General features: G+C 45.2%; 1 protein-coding gene across 5 annotated transcripts in view; it reads left to right on the top strand.

Moving 5' to 3' along the window:
* Window positions 1–630: 630 nt before the first annotated feature.
* The window catches only part of LOC137356941 (threonine--tRNA ligase 1, cytoplasmic-like), a 41,921-nt gene continuing 21,312 nt past the window's right edge, over window positions 631–21,239 (top strand). For 2 of the 5 annotated variants that reach the window (XM_068022815.1, XM_068022814.1), the window contains exons 1-9: window positions 2,122–2,261; window positions 4,608–4,688; window positions 4,937–5,127; window positions 6,080–6,203; window positions 7,332–7,453; window positions 8,230–8,347; window positions 8,435–8,499; window positions 10,775–10,853; window positions 20,271–20,417. In XM_068022815.1, coding sequence (XP_067878916.1) covers window positions 2,157–2,261; window positions 4,608–4,688; window positions 4,937–5,127; window positions 6,080–6,203; window positions 7,332–7,453; window positions 8,230–8,347; window positions 8,435–8,499; window positions 10,775–10,853; window positions 20,271–20,417 — 1,032 coding nt within the window. In that variant the 5' untranslated portion in view covers window positions 2,122–2,156. Of the gene's footprint in view, window positions 1,318–2,121; window positions 2,262–4,607; window positions 4,689–4,936; window positions 5,128–6,079; window positions 6,204–7,331; window positions 7,454–8,229; window positions 8,348–8,434; window positions 8,500–10,774; window positions 10,854–20,270; window positions 20,418–21,239 lie in introns of those variants that run through there. The other 3 variants (XM_068022818.1, XM_068022816.1, XM_068022817.1) reach the window with 3 other exon arrangements.

Here is a 21,239-nt window from a genome sequence, read left to right as displayed (position 1 = left end):
GGACTGAGATGAGGAGAAATGTCTTTACCCAGAGGGCTGTGGATATGGGAATGGGGTGGGAAGGTGGTGTTGAGGTCGAAGATCAGCCATGATCGTATATAATGGTGGAGCAAGCACGAGGGGTGATATGGCCAACACCTACTCCCATTTGTTACTTCCTTTTGGAAAGGAAAATGTCCAGAAGAGCTGTCTGTCATTATGTTTGAGTGGATGCCAATGCTATTATGACTCCCTGTCTGAGGGTATTTAATAGAATTACTTCCTTACTCTAATCCTGACAGACCATGAACCCCTATAGCTGAGGGGTGATCAACTTGCCCCAACGTTTCTGCCCAATTTCCCCCTCCAATTTTGTTTTCTGTGAGCACCTCAGAGGAACCCAGTTGTGTCCGGAGAGGATGGAAGAGAATTGGTGCATTCATTAACCATAATGAATTTCCCCTGAACTAATTCATTGTATTGTGAAAGTGCTCTGCATCTCTTGTTTACAAGCAGTGCCGCTAACCTTTCCATCCTCATTTTTCAAGGCTGCTTTTGAAAAATGGTGCTTAATTAACTGCTCTCAGCTAGAGCAACAATAATGGTTGGTGGGGGCGGGGAGGGGGGTGGGGTGCATAGTTGGCAAAGTCAGCCAGGACTTCCACTCTTGATCGCTGCTGAATGGTGTATTTCAAAGTGCGAATTCAGCTGTGATGCCCCTGTAGTTGAGTAGCTGATCACACCACCTCTAGGCTCTTGTGAAGAATGGTGAGGTACCGAAAGGAGGCCAGGGCCACATGGAACCTTACCCCAGCAGGAGTCGGTCTTCAGGAGAAAAAGGGAGAACACTGAACGACCAAGAACGAATCACATACTAGTTGATCTGGAGTGGCGTTGCACACGGCGGAATCAAGACCCAAATGTGCTCTGCAGGCGGAGCAGATTTGGGATAATCAGACCAAGGTATGCAGTTATTAATGCAGCCCTCACTTAACATTAAATGCAGTATTTATTTATATGCTTTCATTTTAATTTTCTATGTTCACATTTATAATACTCTGATGAAAGGTCATCGGCCTGAAACATTACCCCATGTTTCTCGTATCTACAGTGCTGCCTGACCTGTGCATTTTTTGTTACTAAATTCAAATTTCCAGCATACCCAGTATTTTACTTAGTCCATTATGAACGTGGACAGTAAAATTTATATGGGAAAACTTGACAGGAAATGGGTGCAGATGTAATGTGGCCTTATTTTAAATTTTAGGCTAATAATTTCTATTTTACTCCCCTTAGCTCGCCACAGTGTCACAGTGCTTGGGATGGGACACGGCACAGGTAATTTCCCCCAAACTTCTAAACGATATAACATTGAAATTGGCAGGGAGTGGTTGAGTGAATAGCCTGGATGCATTTCAGAGGAAGCTAGTTAAGGGAGAAAGAAATAGAAGGATATGGTTTTTCAAAAAAACCTCGGGATATCCCAAAGCGCTTGACAGCCAATAAAGTATGTTTTCAAGTGTAGTCAGTCTTTTAATGCAGGGAACACAGCAGTCAAATTGTGCACAGCAAGCTCCCAAAAACAGCATTGTGTTGACTGGATAATCTGTTTTATTAGTAATGTTGGTTGAGGGAGAATATTGGCAAGGCCAATGGAGAGAACTCTCCCGTCTTCTTCAAATAGCGGCCGTGAGATCTTTTACGTCTGCCTGAGAGGGTAGACGGGGCCTCGGTTTAAAGTCTCATCGGAGGACGGCACCTCTGACAGTGCGGCGCTCCTTCAGTACTGCACTGGGCACGTCACCATGGAGTGTGGGCTCAAGTCTCTTGAATGGGTCTCGAACCCACAACCTTTTAACTCGGGAAAGAGTGCTACCCACTGAGTCATGGTTGACGTTACAATGTTGATAGGGTGGAAGGAGGCTCATGTGGAGCAGAAACACCAGCTGGGCCGAATGGCCCGTTTCTGTGCTGTAAGTTCTGATTCTAACAGTATTGTGCTCGCATTCCCCCGGAATGATTTAGATGTAACACACGGAAGCACCAGGCTTTGATTGATGGGGACGGTGACCAATCGGGTGACGGGCTGCCGCAGTTGCTACATTGCTTGGGCCAATAGGGGACGGGGCGGGTTCTGCGGGGACAGTTATGGCGACGCCCAGGGAGTTGGGTTATGAATGAGGGTGAACAGAATGGCTGTGGCTGTTTGGAGTCTGTCTGCCAGGAGATTGGGGCTGAGCCGCTTCACCACTGTCTCAGAGCCTTACCTGCGACGCTGCTGGGTCTGTTCAACTCTTCAGCTTTATTTACTGAATGCGAATCCTGCACTCTATTTATAGTTTAAATCCTTTCATATTGATGGCAAAAATATACTTTCTGCGCTTACCTGATGTGTTGGGGGTGCATTTTGTGCAACTGGGGCACATCAGTCAGAAAACACCAGATTCCATCTCTAGCTGTACGTCTGATCTTTAGCAATAACACAGTCTTTACTGTCGATAAGCATGCCAGTCGGCCCATTGCGCCTCTGTCGAGCACATACGAACACTCAAATTAGGAGCAGGAGTCGGCTCTTAACTGGAATAATCCCACTGCCCTGCTGTCTCCCCAAACCCATGTGTCTTCCTCTGCTTCAGGGGGAGTCTGCAGTAACACCATTAAGTTAGGAAGTTGGGGTGCTGGGGGTTAGAGGGGTGGGAAGTCAACAACTCTGAAGAGACTGAGAAGGATGCACCATCCGTGGCTAACTAAGGATGGTATCAAATTGAAAGAAAATACCTACAATGCTGCAAAAATTACTGATAGGCCAGAAGATTGGGAACATTTTAGAAACCCACAGAGGATGACTTTAAAAACAAAAGAGGGAGAAATTAGAGAATGGGAGTAAGCTAGTGAGAAATATAAAGCTTCTACAAATATATAAAAAGGAAGAGAGTAGCTAAAGTAAGTGTTGCTCCCTTAGAGGATGAGACTGGGGAATTAATAATGGGAAGCAAGGAAATGGCAGAGATTTTGAACAAATATCTTGTATCTCTCCTCATCATAGAAGACACAAAAAGCATCCCAAGAATAGCAGTAAAAATAGTAGAAGGAAGGGAGGAACTTACAACAATTACTATCACCAGAGTAAAAGTACTAGGAAAACTAATGGCACTAAAGACTGACAAGCCCTCTGGATCTGATGGCCTACATCCTCAGGTCTTAACAGAAGTGGCTGCAGAGATAATGAATGCATTGGTTGTAATCTTCCAAAATTCCCTAGCTTCTGGAAAAGTCCCAGCACATTGGAAAACTGCAAATTTAACACCTCTGTTCAACCAAGCAGGGGCGTGCATTGAAGGAAAGCTGGAAACTATAGGCCAGTTAGCTTAGCATCTAATTGGGAAAATGCTAGAATCCATTATTAGGGAAGTAGTAGCAGGACATTGTATTATAATTTTCTAAATCAGGGAGAGTCAACATGGTTTTATGTGCTTGACAAAGAGTTCTTTGACGATGTAACAGGCAGGGTGGATAAAGGGAAGATGTAGTGTATTTGGATTTCCAAAAGCCATACGATAAGGTGCCACATAAAAGGTTCCGACACAAAATAAGAGCTCATGGTGTTGGAGGTAATATATTAGCATTGCTAGAGGATTGGCTAACTAATAGGAAACAGAGAGTCGGGTTAAATGGGGCATTTGCAGCTTGGGGAGTGCCACAAGGATCAGTACTGGGGCCTCGGTGATTTTACGATATATATTAATGACTTGGATGAAAGGACCAAGTGTATTGTGGCCAAATTTCCTGATGATGCAAAGATAGGTAGGTAAGCAAATTGTGAGGAGGTGTAGATAGGTTAAGTGAGCGGGCAAACATTTGGCAGATGGAGTATAATGTGGGAAAATGTGAGGTTGTCCACTTTGGCAGGAAGAACAGAAAATCAGAGTACTATTAAACATGGAGAGAAACTGCAGAATGCTGCAGTACAGAGGGATCTGGGTATCCTTGTACATGAATCACAAAATGTTAGCATGCAGGTACAGCAAGTAATTAGGAAGGCAAATGGAATGTTTGCCTTTATTGCAAGGGGGGATGGAGTATAAAAGTAGGGCAGTCTTGCTGCAACTGTGCTGGGCATTGGTGAGACCGCACCTAGAGCACTGCATACAATTTTGGTCTCCTTACCTGTGATCTTATTGAATGGTGCAGCAGGCCCGAGGGGCCAAATGGCCGACAGCTCCTATTTCTTATGATCGATCTCTTCTACATTAATAGAGGATCCCCAGCAGCTCACTAAGATAGAAGTCTGTAATAATGCAAAACCTCAACATTTTATGAGTCTCGAGAGATAAGGTTTGAATAAAGAGCATTTAAACTTTTGTAGTCATTACATCATAGAATGGTGCAGCACAGTGGGAGGTTCTTCAGCCCATCGTACCTGTGCCTCCACCATGCCTCTTTGGTAGAGCTAACCAATTAATCCCACTCCCCTGGCTCATTCCCCATAACTCTACAGGTTTTTCTTTCCCCCCTTGAAGTATCTATTTAGTTTCCTTTTGAAAGTTACTATTAAATCTGCTTCCAGGACAGTAAAGACATTATATTCCAGATCGCACAGAATGACCTCCTTTCACTTTCATTGATAGAATACAGCGGAAGCTGCACTTACTGATGAACATGTGGGCAAGCATGGCGGAAAACGCTGTGAGTATGGTGGCCGCATGGAGGTAAGAGACACCATTGAATCCGTCTGTTCCCTTTCGTAGAATGATGCAGCACCGAATGAGGTCCTTCGGCCCATTATGCCTGTGCTAGCTCTTTGATAAAGCTATTCAATGAATCTCATTCCGCTGCTCTTTCGCTATAGTCCTGCAATTTTTTTCCCTTGCTGATTGAAGTGGGTTGTATTTCCCACATTTTCCAGTGTCTCCTGTTTTCCTTGCTTAGAGATGTAAGTTCCTTCTGTATCCTCCAGGGGAAGCCTTGGCCCCGGTATGTCACAGAGCGACTACTGCAATTTGAGAAACTGAAGGTGACTCACGAGGAAATCCTTCGAGAAAGAGCTCTGACAGCGAGTCGGCCGATCAGGGTTACCCTGCCAGATGGGAAATGCATGGAGGGAGAGTCATGGAAAACCAGTCCGTATCAGATCGCCAGAGCAATCAGGTCAGACTATGACAAAGTATTCAAGGCACAGAAACAGGCCACAGACTATTCAGCCCAAGAGATCTTTGCTGGTGTTTGTGCTCCACATGAGCTCCTCCCATCGCTGTTCATCTCAACCCATCAGCATAGCTTTCTATTCCTTGTGTTTATCCAGCTTCCTCATAAATGTATCTCTGCTATTCACCTCAACCACTCCCTGTGGTAGTGAGTTCCACTTCTCACCACTCTCTGGGTGAAGAAGTTTCTCCTGAATTCCCCTTTGGATTTATTAGTGACTCTTTTATTGATGGTCCCCTAGTTCTGGTCGTCTTCACGCTCGGAAACATCTTCTCTACATCGACCCTATCGAATCCTTTCATAATCTTAAAGACCTCTCTCAGGTTACTCCTCAGACTTCTCTCATTTGGAGAAAAGAGCCCCAGCCTGCTCCGAGGTACAACCCTATGGAATGGTTCTGGGGACGAGGGACTTCAGTCATGCGGAGAAACTGGGGTTGCTCTCCTAAGACCAAAGAAGGTTAAGATGAGATTTAGTGGAGGTGTTCAAAATCATGAATGGTTTGATAGAGTAAATAAAGATAAACTGTTTTCCATTGGCAGGAGGGTCAGTAACCAGAGGACACAGATTTAAGGTGATTGGCAAAAGATCCAGAGGGGAACACTTTCTTACACAGCTAGTTATTATCTGCAATGTGCTGTTTGAAAGGGCAGTGGAAGCTGATTCAATAGCAGCTTTCAAAAGGGAATTGGTCAGACACTTGTAAAGGAAAAAATGACAGGGCTATGGAGAATGAGCAGGGGAGTGGAGTTAATTGGATGCCTGTTTTGAAGGGCCAGTCAGTCTTGGCACAATATTGTGCTGTATTGTTTGATGATTGTGCGATATCTTCCAACCGACCAGGAGGAGAAGCGTTTTAATTCCTCCTTTCGTTCTGTGTTTTTTGGAATGTCAGTCAGGGACTGTCGGACAGTGCAGTGGTGGCCCGTGTAAACGGAGTACTGTGGGATCTTCACCGTCCCCTGGAGGGAGACTCAACTGTGGAGCTTCTGAAATTTGACAACGAGGCAGCGAAAGCGGTGAGTGAGGTGAAAACTCAAAACCGGAGCCTATTGTAACTACCCTGGGGACAGTAGAAGCATGGAGCAATCTGTATAAGAAAAGGAGGAAGCTGTTTAACCCCCTTACACATTCCATGTAGGAACAGGAGGAGGCCATTCAGCCCCTCAAGCCTGTTACATCCCCTAATCCAAACTAATCTCAATGCCCACTCTCTTCCCATAGCCTCGCCAGGGTGAGGGACAAGGTCATTCAGTCCCTCAAGGCTATTCCGCCATTCAGTTAGATCATGGCTGATCCGCAGTTTCATTCTGCCTACCTGCCTTGGTTCCTTAACCCTTTCTCTAGCATTTACCGTCTGAGGCAAATCAAATTAAGATACAGAGGAGTTCTGCACTTCCAAGATCTGTTTTATTAACAAGTTTGAATCTTATTCCTGCGATACCTGTGGGAAAATCTTTACCATTCCCTCCGTCCATCGAGAGCTTGCAGACAATTTGTGTAGGTAACAGTTACAGTGCGGCTTCCTTTTCCGATTTATTTGGGTGTCATGTGAAGTGGTCTGATGTGTGAGCCATGCACCACAGGGATTGAGTACACTGCGGTTAGTAAGCACTGTGACATGGAATTATATACAAGAGAATTTACAGAAACTAGTCACTCCAAAGCTGTACTAGAGCCTCCTCCCACCCCCTCTTCATCTCACCCAATCACCATATCCTTCTATTCCTTTCTCCCTCGTGTGTTTATCCAGCTTCCCCTTAAATGTATCTCTGCTATTCCCCTCAACCACTCCCTGTGGTAGCGAGTTCCACATTCTCACCACTCTCTGGGGAAAGAAGTTTCTCCTGAATTCCCTATTGGATTTATTAGTGACAGTCTTGTGTTTATGGCCCCTAATTCTGGGCGCCCTAACAAGTGGAAACACTTTCCCTATGCCGACCCTGTTGAACCGTTTGATAATCTTTGAGACCTCTGTCAGGTCACCCCCTCAGCCTTCTTTTTTCTCGAGCAAAGAGCCCCATCTTGTTCAGTCTTTCCTGTAATTATAACCTCTCAGTTCTGGTCTCGTTCTTGTCAATCTTTGAGCTGCTCCTTGCTCAGGTGTTAATGTTTTCAACCTCATGTCCCTTTTGTTTTCCCTGTAGGTGTACTGGCATTCCAGTGCCCACCTGCTTGGTGCTGCTATGGAGCGGCTCTATGCGGGCTTGCTGTGCCATGGGCCAAACACAGAGCATGGATTCTTCTACGACATGTACATGGGCGGCAGGTGAGCGCAATTTTCCCGCCTCCCCATCCCTCTGCTGAGTGTCGTGCTGTCTGTGTTTGATTCTGAGACCACCTCCCTCACCCAGCTGTGTAGGGCCGCCCTCTCCCCCGACACTTCACCTGGTGGGTTGAGAAGACCTTCGTTTGGTTTCCCCCCCGATTTCCATCGCTCCACCATTAGTGCTTGTGCCTTCAGCTGCCTGGGCCGTAAGCTCTGAAATTCCCTCCCTAAACCTCTCTGCCTCTCCTCCTTTAAGACGCTGCTGAAAACCGACCTTTTTGACCGAGCTTTTGGTTGCCTGTCCTTATGTGACTTGGTGTTGAATTTTATCTGATGATGTTTTAGTGAAGTGCCTTGGGTTTGACTACATCAGTGGCGCTATATAAATGCAGATTGCTATTGTTGTCGAGTCATTGCCTGCCTGCACAGGTAGAACGTAAAAACAAAAAACATTGACAGTATTTGGTGAAGAGAAGGGAGTTTGCCTGCAGTCCTGGTCTCAACCCAACCCAAAAATTGATGAACCAGTCATGCATTAAATGTTCTGATTGTGGGAGCTTGCTGTGTGCAAATTGGCTATTACGTTTCCTATGTCACAACAGCGACTAAGCCTCAAAGAAGTAATTTGTAAAGGGCTTTGGGATATCAATGGGGATGTGATTTTGTGATGTGTTAATGCCTATTTTTATTCTTTTAAAGTGCAGGCTGTATCCCTGCCAGGTTAGCTCAGCTAGCTTCATCTGTCTCTCCTCCTGTCTCTTCCCTCCTCCAAATAGGTCTGTTCCTAATAGCGATTTTCCAGATCTGGAAAGCATCTGCAAGTCGATGATGGAAGAGAGACATCCTTTTGAGAGAGTGGAGGTGCGTAGAGAGGAGCTCTTGGAACTTTTCAAGGTACAGTCTGGGTACGCAAGAGAAAATTTGTAAATTTCTGGACGGTGGAAGGGGAGAATCTCGTTGAAAAATGTTTTTCCTTCTTAGTACAACAAGTTTAAGTTACGATTTATCGAGGACAAGGTGACGACACCAATGGCTACAATTTACAGGTAATCCAAACTTGTGTATTGTTGCTAATTTCCATGTATTAATTTTAAAAGTGTTCTGACTTACTTTCCTTCTAGTCTTCATGCATCCATTCCCCTTCTGAAGACACAGGCTCTTGGCGTGTTATGGACTCTAGCGGTACTGCTGCCCTTTGGCCACCTGTGCAAGGTCCCGATCTAGACGTTGGGTGCCGGGTTGTTCAACTGTGGGCGGCAACGCAGTCGAACGTGATCCTTGTCTTCGCCTGACACCCACGTTGAGCAGACGTCACTGCATAGTGGTTAGGAGCACTGGCTGATTTTTACCTATGTTAACTCCGGGATTCTGCAGCCATTTCTATGCCCCACAGCTATTTGACTGAAGTAGGCTAGCACAGCTCTAGGGATTGAACCTGAAACGTTCCTGGTCTGTCTGACTCGGAAGCTGTGGTAGAGAGTTGGAAACCCTTTATGTTTTGCTTTTACAACAACAGCTCCCATTTATATAGCGTCTTTAACATAGTGCTCCTGTGAAACGCCTTGGGATGTTGTACTATCAGAGAAAAATTTGACACCGAGTCACAAAAGGAGATATTAGGACAGGTGACTAAAAGCTCGGTCAAAGAGGTAGATTTTAAGGAGTGACTTAAAGGAGGCAAGAGAGGCGGAGAGGTTTGAGGAGGGAATTCTAGAGCTTGGGGATCAGGCAGCTGAAGGAACGGCCGCCAATGGTGGAGCGATTAAAATCGGGGGGTGCGCAAGAAGCCAGAATTGGAGGAGCAGAGAAATTTCAGAGGGTTGTGGTGGCTGGAGGAGGTTACAGAGATAGGGAGAGGGGTGAGGCCATTGAGGGATTTGAAAACCAGGATGAGAATTTTTAAAATTTGAGGCATTGCCAGACTGGGAGCCAATGTAGGTTTGCGAACAGGAGTTAGCGTGCGTTCGATATGGGGCAGCAGAGCTTTGGATGCGATGAAGTTTGCGGAGGATGGAAGATTGGAGGCTGGCCAGGAGAGCATTGGAATAATTGAGACTAGAGGTAGCAAAAGTTTGGATCAGGGTGTCGGCAGCAATTGGGCTGCGGCAGAAAGGGAGCGGGGCGATGTTAGAGATGGAAGTAGGCGGTGTTGGAGAGAACGTGGGCTCAGATATGATCAATCATATCACTAAGAACAGAGAATTTCACTGGTCTAGTTCCTGACAAACTCAACATCTCATTCTTCAAAAATCCCAAACTGCTAATTGTCCTGTTCAGCAATTGTAGAAATTTGCCAGTTTAGTCCTTGACTGAGCTTGCTTTCCAAGCATTGTTCAATGTGTGAAGTTGGGTGGTGGGGCCAAATTGCCCCTTTTTTATTTCCCTCTGGATCTGCGTTTGACTTGATGTGGGCATCCCAAATTGCCCATCCCCTATTTGCCCCTCGAGAATATCTTGGTGAACTGCAGTCCATGTGGTGAAGGTGCTCCCACAGTGCACTGTGTTGTGGAGTTGCAGAATTTTGAGTCAGCAACAATGAAGGAACGGCGATAATATTCCTAATTCGGGAAGGTGTAGGAGTTGGAGGTGATGGTGTTCCCATGCCCCTGCTGCCCTTGTCCTTCTAGATGGCTGAGATTGAGGTTTGAGAGGTGCTGTCGGAAAAGCCTTGGCGAGTTGCTACAGTGCATCTTGTGGCTTGTACGCACTGCAGGCATGGCTGAGGGATTGAGTTGTTAATTATGTGTTAATTGGGGACTCGCTTGTGCTCATACAGACAGGAGCATGCTGCAACTGTGGTTGTTGAGTTGGAGATGCACAATATGCAATGCCTAAGCAAATAAAAGCTTATAAGCAGATAAAGTCTTGGCTGCAGTCTTCTATCCTTCACTGCCTGGCTATCAGAGTTCTAACATGGGTGTTTACAGTGGTGGATGGGGTGTCGATCAAGCAGACTGCTTTGTCCTGGATGGTGTCGAGCTTCTTGTGTGTTGTTGGTGCTGCAGTCCCCCAGGTAAGTGGAGATAATTCCATCACACTCCTGACTTGTGCCTTGTCGATGGTGGAGTGCTTGGCATAAAATTGCAGCGTAGTATCAATTCGGCACCATCTCCCCTCTCATCTCCTGCCAGGGGAAACACCCTTCCTGCATCAACTCTGTTGAGCCCTGTAAGAATTTTGTATGTTTGAATGAGGTCACCTCTCATTTTTCTAAACTCCAGAGAATAACGATCCAAGTCTATTTAATCTCTCCTCATAAGACAATCCCTCCATCGCAGGAATTAGTTTTGATGGGTAACCTCCAGCTTGTTTTGCCGTCAGGTGCGGTTCGTTGGTTGATTTGTGTCGAGGACCTCACATCAGGCACACAGGCCAGATCAAGGCTTTTCGTATTGAGAAGGTGGGTGTTGGACCATTTTCTGTCAGATATACAATCCTGCGATTCCCACCACCTTCCACGGTTAATGGGACAGTGTAGATGCGGAGTTTACTCTGTATCTAACCCCCGTGCTGGACCTGTCCTGGGAGTGTTTGATGGGGACAGTGTGGAGGGAGTTTTACTCTGTATCTAACCCCGTGCTGTACCTGTCCTGGGAGTGTTTGATGGGGACAGTGTAGATGCGGAGTTTACTCTGTATCTAACCCCCGTGCTGGACCTGTCCTGGGAGTGTTTGATGGGGGACAGTGTAGAGGGAGCTTTACTCTGTATCTAACCCCGTGCTGTACCTGTCCTGGGAGTGTTTGATGGGGACAGTGTAGATGCGGAGTTTACTCTGTATCTAACTCCGTGCTGTACCTGTCCTGGGAGTGTTTGATGGGGACAGTGTAGAGGGAGCTTTACTCTGTATCTAACCCCATGCTGTACCTGTCCTTTGGAGTGTTTGATGGGATGATGAAGGTGGAGCTTTACTACATAAGAACATAAGAAATAGGAGCAGGAGCAGGCCATTCAGCCCCTTCGAGCCCAATCCGCCATTCAGCGAGATCATGGCAGATCTTCTACTTCAACACCATTTTCCTGCACTATCCACATATCCTTTTATGTTAATATGTAGAAATCTATCGATCTCAGTCTTGCACATACTCAACGACTGAGCCTCCACAGCCCTCGGGAGAAGAGAATTCCAAAGATTCCCCACCCTCGGAGTGAAGAAATTCCTCCTCATCTCAGTCCTAAATGGCCTGCCCCTTATTCTGAGACTGTGTCCCCTGGTTCCAGACTCCCCAGCCAGGGGAAACATCCTTCCTGCATCAACCCTGTTGAGCCCTGAAAGAATTTTGTATGTTTGAATGAGATCGCCTCTCATTGTTCAAACCAGAGAATAAAGGCCCAAGCCTATTTAGTCTTTCCTCATAAGACAATCCCTCCATCCCAGGAATTAGTTTGGTGAACCTTCGTTGCACTCCCTCTACGACAAGTATATCTTTCCTTGGGTAAGGAGACCAAACCTGCGCACAGTACTCCCGGTGCGGTCTCACCAAGGCTCTATATAATTGCAGTAAGACATCTTTACTCCTATACTCAAATCTTCTTGTAATGAAGGCCAACATATGTTTGATTTCGTACTTACTTGCTGTACCTGCATGTTAGCTTTCAGTGACTCATAACAAGGACACCCAAGTCTCTTTGAAATTCAACACGTTCCAGCCTCTCACCCTTTAAGGAATATTCTGTTTCTGTTTTTCCTACCCAAATGGATAACCTCCATTTCTCCACATTGTATTCCATCTGCCAAATTCTTGCCCACTCATTTAACCTCTCCAAATCCCCTTGAAGCATCCTCCTCACAACTCACACTTCCACCTAGTTTTGTGTCATCTGCAAACTTTGAAATATTCCATTTAATCCCCACATCCAAATCACTGATGTAGATTGCGAATAGCTGGGGCCCAGCACTGATCCTTGTGGTACTCCCCTAGTCACAGCCTGCCAATCTGAACATGGCCCATTTATTCCCACTGTGTCCATTAACCATTCCATTTCTGTCCATTAACCGGTTCTCAATCCATGCCAGTATATTTCCCCCCCCCCCCCCCCCAATCCCATGGGCTCTAATTTTGTTCACTAACCTCTTGTGTGGGACCTTTATCAAAAGCCTTCTGAAAATCCACATCCACCAGGTTCCCCTTATCTATGCTGCTAGTTACATCCTCAAAAAAACTCCCAACATGTTACACACATATGAACATACATATGAATTAGAATTAGGAGCAGGAGTAGGCCATCGGCCCTTCGAGCCTGCTCCACCATTCAATAAGTTCAAGGCTGAACTGATTTCTCCACATTTCCACCTACCCCCGATAACCTTCCACCCCCTTGCTTATCAAGAATCTATCTACCTCTGCCTTAAAAATAATCAAAGACTCTGCTTTCATCACCTTTTGAGGAAGAGATTTCCAAAGACTCACCACCCTCTGAGAGAAAAAGATTCTCCTCATCTCTGTCTTAAAGGGACGACCCCTTATTTTTAAACAGAGACCCCGAGTTCTATATTCTCCCAAAAGAGGAAACATTCTTTCCACATCCACCCTGTCAAGACCCCTCAGGATCTTATATGTTTCAATCAGGTCGCCTCTTACTCTTCTAAATTCCAGTGGATACAAGCCCAGCCTGTCCAACCTTTCCTTGTAAGACAGCCCGTCCATTCCAGGTATTAGTCTAATAAACCTTCTGTACAGCCTCCAACGCATTTACATCCTTCCTTAAATAAGGAGACCAGTACTGTACACAGTACTCCAGATGTGGCCTCACCAGTGCCCTGTATAGCTGAAGCATAACCTCCCTACTTTTGTATTCAATTCCCCTCGCGATAAACGATAACATTCTATTAGCTTTCCTAATTACATGCTGTACCTGCACACTAACCTTCTACGATTCATGCACTAGGACATGCAGATCCCTCTGCATCTCAGAGCTCTGCAATCTCTCACCATTTAGATAATATACGTTCTTTATTCTTCCTGCCAAAATGGACAATTTTATACTTTTCCCACATTATACTCCAGTTGCCAGGTCTTTGCCCACTCACTTAACCTATCTATATCCCTTTGTAGTCCTCTTCACAAGTAACTTTCCTACCTATCTTTGTGTCATCAGCAAATTTAGCAACCATACTTTGGTCCCTTCATCTAAGTCATTTATGTAAATTGTAAAAAGTTGAGACCCCAGCACAGATTCCTGTGGCACACCACTTGTTACATCTTGCCAACCAGAAAATGACCCATTTATGCCTACTCTCTGTTTCCTGTTAGCTAGCCAATCTTCTGTCCCCTACCCCTTCACCATGAGCTTTTATTTTCTGCAATAACCTTTGATGTGGCACCTTATCAAATGCCTTCTGGAAATCTAAGTACAATACATCCACTGGTTCCCCTTTATCCACAGCACATATAACTCCCTCAAAGAACTCCAATAAATTGGTTAAGCATGATTTCCCTTTCACAAAACCATGTTGACTCTGCCTGATTACCTTGAATTTTTCTAAATGCCCTACTATAACATCTTTAATAATAGCTTCTCACATTTTCCCGATGACAGATGTTAAGCTAACTGACCTGTAGTTTCCTGCTTTCTGTCTTCCTCCCTTTTTGAATAAAGGAGTTACATTCACTATTTTCAAATCTAACAGAACCTTCCCCGAATCTAGGGAATTTTGGAAAATTAAAACTAACGCATTAACTATCTCACTAGCCACTTGTTTGGGTGAAGTCCATCAGAATAGATGTGCAGAATATTTCTTAAATAGTAAGAGATTAGGAAGTGTAGATGTACAAAGGCTCCTGGGTGTCTGTGTCAATAAGTCACTGAAAGCTAACATGCAGGTGCAGCAAGCAATTAGGAAGGCTAATGGTATGTTCGCCTTTATCGCAAGAGGATTTGAGTACAGGAGTATTGAAGTCTTGCTTTAATTGCATAGAACCTTGGTTAGACCACATTTGGAATACTGTGTGCTGTTTTGGTCCCCTTGCCTTAGGAAGGATATTATTTCCATAGAGGGAGTGCAACAAAGATTCACCTGACTTGTTCCCAGGTTGGCAGGACTGTCCTATGAAGAAAGACTGGGGAAGCTGGACCTGTATTCTCTAGAGTTTCAAAGAATGAGAGGTGATCTCAGTGAAACCTACAAAATACTTAAAGGGGTAGACAGGGTAGATGCAGGTAAGATGTTTCCCCTCGGGGAGTCTAGAACCAGAGGTCACAATTTCAAAATAAGGGGGAAGCCCTTTAATTAGAGGATTGTGAATCTTGGAATTCTCTACCCCAGAGGGCTGTGTATGTTTGAGTATGTTTAAAGTAGAGATCAACAGTTTTCTAAATACCAGTGACATAAGGGGATATGAGGATAGTGTGGGAAAAGACATTGAAGTGGATGATCAGCCATGGTGATATGGTGGGGCAGTTTCGATAGGCTGAATGGCCTACTCCTGCTCCAATGTTCCTATATTCCTATCTACTTTAAGTCTCAGTTTCTCTAGTACTTTTTTTTGCTCATATGAATATCTTGCAGTTCCTTGTTTACACTAGTCCCTTGATGGTCCATTATTTCTGGGAGGTTTTTAGTATTTTCCTCCGAAGACAGACACAAAGTATTTGTTTAGTTTCACTGCCATTTCCTTATTCCCCACTATAAATTCTCCTGACGCCACTTGTAATGGACTCACATTTGTCTTTGATAATCTTTTCCTTTTTGCATACCTTCTTTCTTTTCTTTTCTTTTGGGCCTCCTTATCTCGAGAGACAATGGATACGCGCCTGGAGGTGGTCAGTGGTTTGTGAAGCAGCGCCTGGAGTGGCTATAAAGGCCAATTCTGGAGTGACAGGCTCTTCCACAGGTGCTGCAGAGAAATTTGTTTGTTGGGGCTGTTGCACAGTTGGCTCTCCCCTTGCGCCTCTGTCTTTTTTCCTGCCAACTACTAAGTCTCTTCGACTCGCCACAATTTAGCCCTGTCTTTATGGCTGCCCGCCAGCTCTGGCGAATGCTGGCAACTGACTCCCACGACTTGTGATCAATGTCACACGATTTCATGTCACGTTTGCAGACGTCTTTATAACGGAGACATGGACGGCCGGTGGGTCTGATACCAGTGGCGAGCTCGCTGTACAATGTGTCTTTGGGGATCCTGCCATCTTCCATGCGGCTCACATGGCCAAGCCATCTCAAGCGCCGCTGACTCAGTAGTGTGTATAAGCTGGGGGTGTTGGCCGCTTCAAGGACTTCTGTGTTGGAGATATAGTCCTGCCACCTGATGCCAAGTATTCTCCGAAGGCAGCGAAGATGGAATGAATTGAGACGTCGCTCTTGGCTGGCATACGTTGTCCAGGCCTCGCTGCCGTAGAGCAAGGTACTGAGGACACAGGCCTGATACACTCGGACTTTTGTGTTCCGTGTCAGTGCGCCATTTTCCCACACTCTCTTGGCCAGTCTGGACATAGCAGTGGAAGCCTTACCCATGCGCTTGTTGATTTCTGCATCTAGAGACAGGTTACTGGTGATAGTTGAGCCTAGGTAGGTGAACTCTTGAACCACTTCCAGAGCGTGGTCGCCAATATTGATGGATGGAGCATTTCTGACATCCTGCCCCATGATGTTCGTTTTCTTGAGGCTGATGGTTAGGCCAAATTCATTGCAGGCAGACGCAAACCTGTCGATGAGACTCTGCAGGCATTCTTCAGTGTGAGATGTTAAAGCAGCATCGTCAGCAAAGAGGAGTTCCCTGATGAGGACTTTCCGTACTTTGGACTTCGCTCTTAGACGGGCAAGGTTGAACAACCTGCCCCCTGATCTTGTGTGGAGGAAAATTCCTTCTTCAGAGGATTTGAACGCATGTGAAAGCAGCAGGGAGAAGAAAATCCCAAAAAGTGTGGGTGCGAGAACACAGCCCTGTTTCACACCACTCAGGATAGGAAAGGGCTCTGATGAGGAGCCACCATGTTGAATTGTGCCTTTCATATTGTCATGGAATGAGGTGATGATACTTAGTAGCTTTGGTGGACATCCGATCTTTTCTAGTAGTCTGAAGAGACTACTTATAGAAGCTTTTACAGTCTGTTTTTATGTTTCTCGCCAGTTTACTCGTTCTATTTTCCCTTTCTTTATCAGTTTCTTGGTCCTCCTTTGCAGAATTCCGAAATGCTCTCAATCCTCAGGCTTACTATTTTTCTTGGCAACTTTATACACCTCTTCCTTTGCTTTGATGCAGTCCTTGATTTCTTTTGTTAGCTACGGTTGGAACACTTTCCTTGCCGGGTTTCTGTGTATTAAAGGAATGTATTTTTGTTGTAAACTATGTATTAGTTCTTTAAATGTTAGCCATTGCCTGTCTACTGTCATACCTTTTAACATAATTTCCCAATCCACCATAGCCAATTTGTCCTTCATACCTTCATAGTTTCCTTTGCTTAGACTTAAGACCCTACATCAAATTCTATCATATTATGGTCACTCTTTCCTGAAGGCTACTTTACAACAAGATTATTAGTTAGCCCTTTTTCATTGTATTCTATATCTAACCTGTGCTGTACCTGCCCTGGGAATGTTTGCTGGGACAGCGAGTGCCAATCATAAAGGACTAAACGATGAGAATGGTTTGCATAAACTGGGCTTGTATTCCCTTGGGCATACTGAGATAGAGGGGTGAGCTGAACAAGGCCTTTAAAAAGTTAAAAGGACTTGATAGGGTAGATAGAAGGAAACTATTTCCTCAGTGGGGTAAGTCCAGAGCAAGGGGGTAGAACCTTAAAATTAGAGCCGGGCTGTTCAGGGGTGATGGAAGGACGCCTTCACAAAAAAGGGAAGTGGGAATCTGGAACTCTTTTCCCTGAAAAAGCTACTGAGACTGGTGAGTCTATTGAAAATGTCAAAACTGAGATTTCTGTTGGGTAAGGCACATGATCTAATTGAATGTTGGAACAGGTCTGAGGGGCTGAATGACCTCCTCCTGTACCTCTGTAATTTCCCCAGCATTTGCGCTTCTCACCTTACAGTCATATCAATTACGACGAAGAAGGTGTCCATTCGCCCCATCGAGTCTATGCCAGCTCTCCACGGAGGAATCCAGTCAGTCCCACTCCCCCACTTGTTCCCCGTAACTCTGCAAGTTTATTTCCTTCAAGTGCCCCTCCAACTTCCTTTTGAAACCATTGTCTCCACTTCCACCAGCCTTATGTGTAGCAAGTTCCAGGTCATTCCCGCGCCCTGCATAAAAAAGTTTTTCCTCACATTCCCCCTGCGTCTTTTGCCCAAAACTTTCAATCTGTGTCTCCTAGTCCTTGTACCACTCATTAATGGGAACAATTTTTCCTATCAATTTTGTCTTTCTAAGCCTGTCATAATCTTGTACACCTCGATCAAATTTCCCCTTAATCTCCTTTGCTCCAGGGAGAACAACCCCAGCTTCTCTAACCCAACCTTGTAACTAAAATTCCCCATTCCTGGAACCATTCTGGTAAATCTCCTCTGCACTCTCTCGCGGTCCTCACATCCTTCCTAAAGTGTGGTGACCAGAACCGGATGCAGTACTCTAGTTGTGGCCTAACCAGAGCTTTATCAAGGTTCAGCATAATTTCCCTGCTTTTATACTCAATGCCTCTATTTATGAATCCCAAGATCCCTCATGCTTTACTAACCACTCTCTCAATATGTCCTGCCACCTTCAAAGATCGATGCACATGCACCCCCGGGTCCCTCTGTTCCTGCAGACTCTTTCGAATTGTGCCATTAAGTCTATATTGTCTCTCCCTATGCCTTCTGCCAAAAGCATCACCTCACAATTGTATTAAATTCTATCTACCACTTGTCTGCCCATTCTGCGAACCTATCTAAGTCCTGTTGCAGATGGTTTGTATCATCCTCACTGTTTGATGCTCCTCCAAGTTTGGTATTAGTAAATTCTACTCTGTATTCCAAGATCTAAGTCTATATAGCAAAAAAAAGCAGTGGTCCCAGCACTGACCCTTGGGTAACAACACTGTCGACAATCCTCCAGCCTGAAAAACAACCATTTACTGCGACTCGCTGTTTTCTGTCCTTAGGCTAATTCTTTTTAAAATCCAGCTGGACACTGACCCTCCTATTCCATGAGCCTCAGTTTTGTTAACCAGCCTTTTATGTGGTACTTTATCAAACACTTTTGTAAAATCCATGTAGATGACATCCACCGAATTCCCTTCATCAACCTTCTCTGTTACTTCATCAAAAAACTCAGTTAGATTAGTAAATCACGATCTGCCTTTTACAAATCCATGCTGGTTATCCTAATTAACTCAAACCTCTCCAAGTGCCGGTTGATTTTTTTCCCCCTTTATTACAGTTTCTAAAATCTTACCCACCACTGATATTAAACTAACTGGCCTGTAGTTGCCAGGAATGTCCTAACACCCTTTCTTGAATACGAGTGTCACATTTGCCATTCTTCAATTCTCTCATATCTTCCCTGGATACGGGGAAGGTTGGGAGATTATGATAAGCCTTTCCGCTGTCTCCACCCCCACTTCCTTTAGCAGCCTGGGATGCAAGCCATTCGGACCAGGATGCCTTATCTACCCTAAGCATAACAAGCCTTTCCAGTACCACCTCCCTCTCAATTTTTACCCTATGCATTGCCTGTACTCCCTCTGTTCCTACCGATATTTTGTCGGATTCCTCTTCCTTGGTAAACGCCGATAACGTACTCATCAAGTATTCTAGCCTTGCCCTGTGCCTTTAAGCATACATTACCCTCTTTGTCCCTAATAGGCCCCACTCCACCTCTTAGTACCCACAAACTACTTGCATTCCAGTAGAAGATTTTTGAGTTCCTTTTTGAGTTGATTGTCATTCTGTTCTCATATTCTCTCGTTGCCAGTCTTACTTTCCTCTTCACTTTCCCTCTCAACTTATTGTATATGGCCTGGTTCTCACTTGAAGAATTCACCTGACATGCATCGTACATCCTCTATTTTTGTTTCAACCTAATCTCTCGCCCCCTCATCATCCAAGGAGCCCTGTTTTTGGTTCCCCGACCTTTCGCCCTTAGTTGGAACGTACCAAACCTGTATCTGAAGTATCTCTTACTTAAAGATATCTCATTGTTTCATTAGAGATTGTCCTTGACTGCAGAGCCTTCCCATTAGAGCTGACGACTACTTTATGATAGAAAAAGCAAACCAAGCACTGGGGATTATTTGATCATTTCGAGAGGGAAGAACTGAAAAGCAGAGAAGTTATGTTAAACTTGTATCAAGACTTGGAGGAATATGAACAGTCTGGTTTCCAGATTACAAAAATGATGTAGAGACACTGGAGAAGGTGCAAAAAAGATATACACTATTACGCCAGTTATAACTTCTCAATTATCTCAGGAAAAATTGAACAGACTGGGCTCTCTTTTCCAGAAAATAACAGACTGTTGGGTGAGCTGATGAAGTCTTCATGATTGTGAAAGCACTCATTAGGGTAGATGTAGATAAGATGTTTCCACTTGGGGTGAAAGCAGAACCAGAGGCCATAAATGAAAGATAGCCACGAATAAATCCAATGGGGATTTCAGGAGCAACTTCTTTCCCTAGAGAATGGTGAGAATGAGGAACTTGCTACCACAGGGAATGGCTGAGGGGAATAGTAGGGATGCATTTAAGGGGAAGGTGAATAAACATGAGGGAGAATAGATAGAAGGATACGCTGACAGGGTGAGATTAAGTAGGGTAGGAGGAGGATCATGTGGAACATAGAGTGACATGAACCTGTTGGGTTGAATGGCCTGATCTGTGTTATCAGTTCTATGTACAAAGCTGATGACTCACTCTCCACTCCTTGTTTTTGATGGGCTGTGAAATCAGAGTGCTGCTGTTTACTGGGCTGGGAACACCGACATGGAGCCACTGCAAAGGATCCATGGAATATCCTTCCCAGATAACAAGGCGTTGGCCAAATGGGATCAATTGCAGGAAGAGGTGAAGAAACGGGATCATCGGAAAATTGGAAAGGTGAGAAGCTAAGTGTTGGCAGACAAAGTATTAAAAACAACCACCAGACAGAGCCATCTCCCATCGCGGCTGGGGCACAGGGTAATGTGAGGGGGTGTGGGGTCAGTGTGTATTATACAGGGTAATGTGAGGGGGTGTGGGGTCAGTGTGTATTATACAGGGTAATGTGAGGGGGTGTGGGGTCAGTGTGTATTATACAGGGTAATGTGAGGGGGTGTGGGGTCAGTGTGTATTATACAGGGTAATGTGAGGGGGTGTGGGGTCAGTGTGTATTATACAGGGTAATGTGAGGGGGTGTGGGGTCAGTGTGTATTAGACAGGGTAATGTGAGGGGGTGTGGGGTCAGTGTGTATTATACAGGGTAATGTGAGGGGGTGTGGGGTCAGTGTGTATTATACAGGGTAATGTGAGGGGGTGTGGGGTCAGTGTGTATTAGACAGGGTAATGTGAGGGGGTGTGGGGTCAGTGTGTATTAGACAGGGTAATGTGAGGGGGTGTGGGGTCAGTGTGTATTATACAGGGTAATGTGAGGGGGTGTGGGGTCAGTGTGTATTGTACATGGTAATGTGAGGGGGTGTGGGGTCAGTGTGTATTGTACATGGTAATGTGAGGGGGTGTGGGGTCAGTGTGTATTATACATGGTAATGTGAGGGGGTGTGGGGTCAGTGTGTATTATACAGGGTAATGTGAGGGGGTGTGGGGTCAGTGTGTATTATACAGGGTAATGTGAGGGGGTGTGGGGTCAGTGTGTATTATACAGGGTAATGTGAGGGGGTGTGGGGTCAGTGTGTATTATACAGGGTAATGTGAGGGGGTGTGGGG

The sequence above is a fragment of the Heterodontus francisci genome, chromosome 46, assembly GCF_036365525.1.
Source record: "Heterodontus francisci isolate sHetFra1 chromosome 46, sHetFra1.hap1, whole genome shotgun sequence".
Taxonomy (NCBI): domain Eukaryota; kingdom Metazoa; phylum Chordata; class Chondrichthyes; order Heterodontiformes; family Heterodontidae; genus Heterodontus; species Heterodontus francisci.
Note: the sequence above shows the minus strand (reverse complement) of the source record. Positions and strands in the feature narration are given on the sequence as shown.